Source organism: Corylus avellana, chromosome ca9 (genome assembly GCF_901000735.1).
Source record: "Corylus avellana chromosome ca9, CavTom2PMs-1.0".
Classification (NCBI taxonomy): domain Eukaryota; kingdom Viridiplantae; phylum Streptophyta; class Magnoliopsida; order Fagales; family Betulaceae; genus Corylus; species Corylus avellana.
The window spans coordinates 4267358-4276864 of record NC_081549.1 but is presented as its reverse complement, the minus strand read 5'-3'; the positions used below and the strand labels follow the sequence as shown (position 1 = coordinate 4276864).

The window sequence follows — 9507 nt, the reverse complement described above, 5'->3', positions numbered from 1 at the left end:
AAAAGTAGGACGCCCACACCGTATCCCTTAAAGATGCAATAATTTGTGACTCGGGTTCAGAGTATTTTCAATGGAAGAGCCATATTTTTATGTAAAATGGCTTTTCAAAACTCACTTTTATCTAGCTTAGTTAAGCTATTTTTAAATGTTTTTACATCCAATTAGCTATATTTCTATATATTCTATTAAAATATTATTAAAAGTAACAAAATTTTTGGAAAAAAGAGAACGTGTGAGAGGAAAAATGGAAAAAGTTTTGAGAAAAAGAGAATCTGCAGAGAAAAAGTAGGAAAAGATTTGGGAAAAAGAGAAGACAGGTAAGAAACAATGAAAAATAAAATAGCTCCCTTAAAAAGTGCTGCTACATTTAGCTTTTTTTTTAGCTCTTCTAATCAAATATCCATTTTACATTTTCTTTTGACTAATCCAATGTAGGAGGTTTTTTAAACATTTGAAGAATCATTTTAGATAAAATAAACATTTGGCTCTTCCAATAGTCGAATGAGATCCATTACAATTAGTGGTCCCAATTTCTTAAAAGTTACTATATAAACATACGAGTAATGCAATATATTACAGTTTTATACCATAATTATCTCACAATACTTATGTGACAGTCTCATCCATCCCTTCAATTTTTTTTTTTTTTTAATAAGAATTGATTCAATAATTGGTTGAGACAGCCACATATACATTGTAGAATATTTGTAGAATAAAAAAATAATTTATAACATTATTAATAAATATATATGCATATTTATTCGCTTAAAAATACGTATGTATATATGTGGCACCCTTTTGAGTATGTATTGTAGACACCGTTACAGCTTGACGAACAGTGTAAATGTGCTTGGCAATATGTACATATTTAAATGAGAAGTGTTACATATTTCAAATTTTTTTTCAAAAAGTTGATTTTTTAATGATGTGTCACCATCTCATATTTAAATGAGAAGTATTATATATTTAAATGGGATTGTGACACATCATTTGATAACAAACTTTTGAAATAAAAATTTGAGATGTTTAACATTTATTTATTTAAATAAAACATGTAGGTGTATAAGTTGTGTTTAATGAAGCGATAACTCCTTTGGTGTGTTTCTTTAAAAAAAAAAAAATAAAATAAAGATACAAGGCAATTTTCACTGCTGTATTTAAGGTTGTAGGATACTACATGGATGATGCCAAATAAAACATTTATATTTGGCGGGGGTGTTACAACCAACATGTCAGAATTTGTGACTTCGTTTCTTAGAAGTCGGTCGGCCTACTAGCAGCTAAGAAGTAAAGTCAATTCTTTACCCATTTTTCGTTGCGTCTTAATTAACCATGTTATTAAATGTTTTAAAGGAAAATATATTTACCCATAGAATTGAATAAGATTAAGAAAACTTTTCTTAAAGTTCCGTATTTAAAAAAAAAAAAAAAAAAAAAAAAATTATTAAGAGTTTTTCTTTTCATGCTGGAGTTCGTTTTCAAAATCGGTTTTTATTTTTTTTTAATTTTTTATTTTTATCGAAAAATATTCTTTCTTATGCTGAATTAATTGCTTTTAAGGAAATATTTTTCAAAAGAAATGTACTTTCCTTAATTGATTTTAAATTCGTTGGAAAATATTAATTACTTTAACTTTTTTGGTATATATATTTTCATGCCAGGATGAAACGGCCAAAAAGCAAGTAATTTAGATCGAAAATAAGTCAAAAATGGTGGCGTGTATATATCCTCTATCTAGACTGACTTCGAGTACTCCACCGAATTTCCTCGAACCACTTGGGATGACAAGTCTTTTCCATTTGTTTTGGTAGTGGAAATCTTTTTCTTTGCCTCTTTTATTCCTTGCCTTTGCGTAGTGAAAAGCGATGAAGTGATTCAACGTGCAAAGCGCGTATTGCCCATCAAGCAATTTATATAGACTATAAGATTTTCCTTCCTCGACAACTGGCTGCCGCATCCCTCTCTGAGTTTCTACCTTCTCCTTCAAGGCTTCAACCCCCCACCGAACCTACACAACATGGCTGAACTTGCCATCATCACGGTGGGAAAGGTCATAGAGAAGCTTGGGTCCGTTGCATACCAAGAGTTTGGCTTGATATGGGGTGTCAAAAGCGATTTGAGAAAGCTTGAGCGCACCATGTCAATCATTAGAGAGGTGCTCTTTGATGCCGAAAAGAAGCAAGCAAGCGACTCTCTATTGAGAATCTGGCTAGGGCAGCTCAACGATGTCCTTCTTGATGCCGAGGATTTGCTTGATGAAATTCAGTACCAAGCTCTAAGGGAGCAAGCGGTTGCCACATATGGGAGCACTTCTACAAAGGTACGTCATTCTTTTTCATCTTCTATGAAGCGTGCATTCCCTTTCAAACTGGCTCATAAAATAAAAGGCATTAGAGAGAGGTTAGATGAGATTGCTGCTGAGAAGGATCAATTTAATCTCACCATAATACGTGGAGATGCACATATCATGCGCCCGTTGAGAGACCCAACCCACTCATTTGTTCATCCATCAACTGTAATCGGTAGATATAAGGAGAAAAAAAAAATCATAAATTTTTTGATGCACCCAGATGGTAGCAAAAATGTCGATGTAATTTCCATAGTTGGATTAGGAGGTTTGGGAAAAACCACACTAGCCAAGTGGGTGTACAACGATGAACGAGTAGTTGGGCTTTTTCAATTAAGATTGTGGGTTTGTGTGTCCGAAGATTTTAGTGTTACAAGATTGATAAAAGAAATCCTTAAATCTGCATGTGATACAATTGATGACAATTGGAATGTGGATACATTGCAAACTAAATTGAGAGAAGTTTTAAGGGATACAAAATTTCTACTTGTCTTGGATGATGTCTGGAATGAAGATCGCAATAAATGGATTGAATTGAAAGATTTGTTAATTGATGGTTTCGAAGGAAGTAAGATTATAGTGACAACACGTAGTAAGTTGGTTGCCTCCGTTATGAGCACTGATTTCACATACAATTTACAAGGTCTATCCCAACATGATTGTTTGTCTTTGTTTGTGAAATGTGCATTTAAGGAAGGAGCAGATGAACAACATCCAAATCTCTTAAAAATTGCAAAACAAATTGTGGGAAAATGTAAAGGGGTTCCGTTGGCAGTGAGGACTTTAGGCAGCCTACTTTTTTCAAAAGTTGATGAACGGGAGTGGGAATTCATAAGAGATAATGAGATATGGAAATTAGAACAAAAGGAGAGTGACATCTTACCTGCATTGAGATTGAGTTACAGTCAACTGCCGATTCACTTGAAGCGATGCTTTGCCTATTGTTCTCTTTTCCCAAAAGATTATGTATTCAATTCATATCTTTTGATTCAATCATGGATGACACATGGACTAATACTTGAAACGTCTACTAATAAAAAACTAGATTTGGAAGATGTTGGAGACTTGTATATAAATGAGTTGGTGTCGAGATCTTTTTTCCAAGATGCTGAGGGTGACTATCCTAGTTTGCCCATCTATTTCTTTAAAATGCATGATCTGATCCATGATCTTGCAATCTCAGTTGCACAAGGAGAGTGTTCCGTTGTAGACTCAGACAACAAAGAGATTGCTAGAACAGTTCGTCATTTATCATTTTCAGTAGAAGATTTGGGTCAAGAAGTTCCAAAATGCTTAGACAAGTTAACAAAGGTGCGCACCGTTATGTCCACTAAAGCCTTAGAATCACTCCCAGTGTCCTTAGTTGAAGCATGCATCTTAAAATTCAAGTACTTGCGATTCCTTGATTTAAGTGAATCGTATTTTGAGGTATTGCCAAGTTCTATTGGTACTCTGAAGCATTTAAGATATCTCGACCTATCTTGTAATAGAAGAATCACAGAACTTCCTAATTCCATTTGCAAGTTGCACAATTTGCAAAAATTACGACTTACTAGATGTACAAGACTTAAATGGTTGCCCAATGATATAAGGAACATGATCAGCCTCACGTATTTGGGAGTAACAATAAATTCTAGGTGCTTGTTGAATAATGGATTCTTGAATTCTCTTCAATTTTTGCTTGTATCTAATTGTCCAAGCCTACAAGTTTTGTTTCAAGGAATGGACGGGTGCCTCCCCAACCTTAGGACATTGGTGATAGCTCGGTGTGCAAGATTGACCTCTTTGGCACTCATTATGAATCACCTAACCGGCTTAGAGGACTTGATAATTTATGAATGTGAAAATCTTAGTTTGACGGAAGGAGAAGACAATCAGGATCTCAAGTTGAGCCTCCGAAATTTGCAGATTATAAATTTACGAAAGCTGGTGGTCTTGCCTCTATGGATCCAAGTATCTGCTAATACTTTACAGCACCTACACATTGAAGATTGTAAGAACTTCACGGCCTTACCTGAGTGGCTACCAACTTCCAACTCACTTCACACTCTTAAGATTATCAATTGTCCCATGTTTTCATCTCTTCCAGAGTGGACAGATAATCTCACTCCGGTAAGAAAATTTCAACCTAGTGGTTATTTTGAATTGATCAGGAAATGCCAACCGGAATATCCACCCAAGATCACTCGTGTAATAGACTTGGAACTTGATGAGGACGAGGACACATGGAGTACTTCAGCACAAGAAAATGGGAGGTAATGGCTCTTCTTTCTTCTTTGGTATTAAACTCTTAATGCTCTATTGATTCAAATCCCAATATTTGTCAAGTCGAAGAGTGTAAAATCCGTACAATGAAATTCTCATTTTAGATTTTCCTGGTTTTTATTCTCATATTAAATTTATGTCTATGCACATTTGCAGCCAAGCCACGAGTACTGGAGCATAAGCTTCCCCGTCACTGGCCGCCGCTCCTCTGTCTGACGTCCACGCGCTGATCAGTGACATCCTTCTGCCCCCACTGCCTCACCCACCGCCGGGCTACTGTATTTGGGACTTTTTGTTGTTGGTTTTTTTGGTATTTTCCATTGTGTTTCTGTTATTGTTGTCTTATTTGGGCTTTTGTTGTAGTCTCTCTGCTCTTGTATTGTTGTTTTGTAAGGTAGAGACTTTAGTCTTTTGGCTCTAATTGACGTTAGTTGGGCTCCTTGCAAGTGTTTGTGTAGGTTTGTATGGCCTCATACCCTTTGCTTTGCTGTTGATAACAGCCCCTTGTGGTTGTTCTTGTTTTTTCAATGGGTGGGGTGGAGTCATTTATTTGACCAATTTTCATTTGTTATTTTGTTACTTGTTTTCACTATCGTTTTCTAGTTGTTTTGGGGCTGTTGTTTGGATTGTCCACCATTTTTATATTTTTTTATATTTATTTTTATTAAATAAAAATTCAATAAAAATTCATTGCAAATTCAATAAAAATTCATTGCAAATTCAATACCTAAAATATTCTTATTTAAAAATTATAAAAAAAAAAAAAAAGGAAGAAAAAAATTTTGTCGGCTAAGCCATAGCCAAGCCATGGTTCCATGTGTTTTTTTAGAATGTTTAATTATATATGGGTATAATAAGGCTTTGTCTTAACCTCAGAATCTAACAGTATAAGTGACATTGAAATTAAAGTTAGCATTATTAAATTAAGAATTTTAAAACTTTAAGGTGGTGATTGCCAAAAAGAAAAAAATTTAGAGAAATTAAATGATATCGTACCCTCTTAAAATTTAGAGAATTTTTTCCTAAAAAAGTATATATATAACAAAAAATTCAAATTAATTTTCTTTTTTTAAATAATAATAATAATAATAATAATAAATTCAAAATAATTTTTTTTTTAAAAAAAAAATATATTGGAGGTGCCACCTCGGATCTGCCCTGGGGTGGCCTCCCTGGCCATCTCTAGGGTGGCTCGCTGGCCACCCCGTCCCCAGGGGGGGATATTGGTTTGCTGCCAAACCGGTAGCTACCTAGCGCATAAATAGTGATGCAAAACGTCACAAATTAGTTAATTGGGCTTTTTTTTTTTCTTTTTTTTTTTTTGTAGTGATAAAAGCTGAAATATAAGTTAATGTGATTAAATAAAAATATAAGAAATATTTGTTAATTTTTCATACAAGCTAAATGTAAAAAAATATTTTCCTAACCATTTTCATAGGCTTCAAAGTTTACAAACCTAACCCCTAGTAAGTTGAGGGTTTTATAATTGGCATGAGCGTAACAAAATCAGATTGCAAGCTACATTTTGCTTCTTTTTTTTTTTAATTTTTTAATTTTTTTTTTGTTTAAAAAAAGGGTTATATTATTTTGATAGGACATTTTTTTGTTAACCTTTTTGATTGAATGGAATTATGGACCTACAAGTGCTTTGTGGGTAAGATAGTGGAAATCTTTTTCTTAACCTTTTTCATCTTTCCTTGCCTTTGCGTAGTGAAAAGAGATAGATAGCTCATAGCTTTGTGTGTTGATTGAACTTGGCCAATTCTGGTGGATCCCTAGCCATGTGATTTGATCAGAGGAATCAAAGAGAAAGCAGAGTAGGAAACTTCCATCCGAAGAAAAGGCGAGAGCGTATATTTTATATAGGAAAATGGTAGGTATTCTTTTAGTGTTTGTGATGTGACTTTTAAAATTATCATTGAATTTGAGATTTTTATTATTGACTTTTAATCTATTAGTAATTTTAAAAGCCACATTACAGTTGGGAGAACTCCAAGAGAACACTAAAAGAACACATAGCATTTCCCTTATATATATATATTCTCCCTCCTCAACAATATCCTCCTCAACACTCTGCATTATACAGGCCGATATATTGGTATGTGCATGTTTCATATTTTCTATCTTGAAATTTCAGTCATTCTCTAAATTTGGTTTGAATTTCGTTTGTTGCTTTATGCTTAGAAGAAGAATGGAGACGGGAGGCAATACTCAACCTTCCGATATAATCATCAAAGGATCCCCCGGATTGAGCAGAGAGGGGACTCTTGTTAACGAAATGCGAGAATTTTCAAAACAGAAGCCATCAAATTCCTTCAAGTTTATTTTTACAGAATTTTGAAGATGATCTTGTCCCTCCGGGAGAGCACTCCGACCAAGTGGTTGCTCTCAACGAGAAACTTCGAGGATTATATTTTACAAGAAACTCCAAAAAGAGTCGCTTCCCAGATATTCAGAAATTTAGAAATAAATTCTCCATCGAAGAATTACGGGTTGCTGACGCATTATGGCATAACGTCACCAATCGTCTCACCGTAGACTTCCAACAGAACATCGTCGCTGTAATTAGATACATGCGAGAACAGAGGCTCCTAGTAGCTAACCTCAAATCCAAAATTAAGGAACAATCATGCACCCAGATGATCGTAGAAGCAGAATCTGGTAAACAGAAAACTGAATTATCAGGGAACAGATGTTATCAGAGGATTGAATTTTCTGTTAATTTACAAGTCCCTCTTAAATCTGAGTTATTTGAATAATCGGGTTAAACTTTTCAATCCAAATTTGCTAATTTCATGTCGAATTTGCGGGTCATAAAAAATTGTTGGCCCTAAATGTTGCTTGTCGGGTTTGGGTTGTGTCGAAGTTCGAGTATTAGATTATATAGGTAAACTCTAATTCAACTTATTTAATTAAATAGGATAAATTCCTCAATTCTAATGTTGTGTCAAAAATTGTCAGTCTTCTTCAAAACATATCGTTCATTGGCATAACGTGTGGGTGTACAAATGGTTAGGCCTAGTCCCAACCAATACACAATACCGACTAGAGATCTGCGGATATTACTTTTAGAACTCCGCCCACACCTTATGAAATCAAAGTCTTTAGTAGAAAAGTGTGGTTGCAAGGCTAAAACTTAAAAGAAATTGACCACAGGGCACCACCACTTGGAGTAATTTCACTCAACAAAAATATCAAAGACTTGGATCGGAAGTTATTGAGGATGAAAATAATTTTTGAAATTTCATAGTGAAGGGTTGATTCGAATTTAGAATCCCAACTCTGTAGCCAAGGACCGTGGCCTGGCAACACAGCATATACAAGCAACTTCACAGTAAGTGTACAGTGGGGTTTTGAAAGCTAGTTTTGGTTTTATTCCTTACTAGATTGTAACCCGTGCAGTGCACGGGCTGTTATTAATGACGGGAAAAAATATTTTAAGTAGGAAGCAAGGAAAATACATCTTTGTTATTTTCTATGTAATAAATATTGCAAATATTTATAAGTTATAAGTATATTGATTAAAGAATAACAATAATAATAATAATGATTATTTCAAAGGCGTTTATTGATTATTTCCATAATATTTTTTCAACATCAAATCCATGTGGAATTGGGGAGTGTTTAAATGGGTTGGAGAAAAAAGTTACACCTAGCATGAACGAGCAGCTGATTCGAGAACTATCGGTGGATGAAATCACTCGTGCTATTTCCCAAATGGGAGCCCAAAAAGCGCCAGGCCCGGATGGACTACCGGCATGCTTCTATCATGACAATTGGAGCACCATTGGAGAGGAGGTATGCAATGTTGTCAAAAAAATTTTTACTTCTAGTAACCTTAATGCTGAAGTGAATTTTACCCATATTGCATTGATACCAAAAAAACCAAACCCTTCAAAGGCCTCAGATTTTCGGCCCATTAGTCTTTGTAACGTTTTGTATAAAATTGTTTCAAAGATTTTGGCAAACAGATTGAAGGTTTTCTTGCCTGAAATTATTTCCCAAAACCAAAGTGCGTTTATCCCGGGAAGATTAATCTCGGATAACGTGCTGGCTGCTTATGAAACTTTGCACTCCATGCATTCACGGATGTGGGGCAAAGTGGGATACATGGCCTTAAAATTGGATATGAGTAAGGCTTATGACAGGTTGGAGTGGCGGTTTGTGGAGGCGGTTATGGAAAAAATGGGGTTCGGAGCTAGATGGATTGGACTAATAATGACATGTATATCCACAGTGAGATATTCCGTTATTATTAATGGAATTCCGGAAGGGAGCATTCAACCAACTAGGGGGATCCGTCAAGGGGACCCACTCTCACCATATTTGTTTATTTTATGTGCTGAGGCGTTGAGCTCCCAACTCTTAAAGGCTGAACTCTCTGGAAGTCTCCGAGGGGTCCCAACCTCCCCAAGGGGTCCGCGGATCAACCATTTATTTTTTGCGGATGATAGCCTTTTGTTCTGTAAGGCCACGGCACAAGATTGGCAGCGGTTATCAATGATTCTGGAGAGGTATGAACAAGCATCTGGCCAACGGCTGAATAGGGATAAAACATCCATTTTTTTCAGCCGTAATACCAGGCGAGAGGTGAAAGATCTCATTCTTCGCTTATCCGGAGTTCCGGCTACACAAAGGTATGACAAATACCTGGGGCTCCCAGCTCTAGTCGGTAAGTCTCGAGTCAGAGAATTCCAGAATTTAACAGAAAGAGTAAGGGCAAAGGTGACAGATTGGAAGGCAAAATTACTCTCATTAGCTGGAAAAGAGATACTCCTAAAAGCAGTGATTCAAGCCATACCCACGTACAGTATGAGTATTTTTTTACTCCCCAAAACACTTTGTAATGAATTAAATGGCCTCATGCAAAAATTCTGGTGGGGCAAAAAGAGAAT

General features: G+C 35.5%; 1 protein-coding gene across 1 annotated transcript; it reads left to right on the top strand.

The window, feature by feature from the left end:
• The first annotated feature begins 2017 nt into the window (after positions 1-2017).
• LOC132191758 (putative disease resistance protein RGA3) lies at positions 2018-5201 on the top strand. Its single transcript, XM_059606848.1, has 2 exons — positions 2018-4602; positions 4769-5201. The coding sequence occupies exons 1-2, from the start codon at positions 2018-2020 to the stop codon at positions 4791-4793; spliced, it is 2610 nt and encodes an 869-aa protein (XP_059462831.1). The 3' UTR covers positions 4794-5201.
• Positions 5202-9507: the final 4306 nt, after the last annotated feature.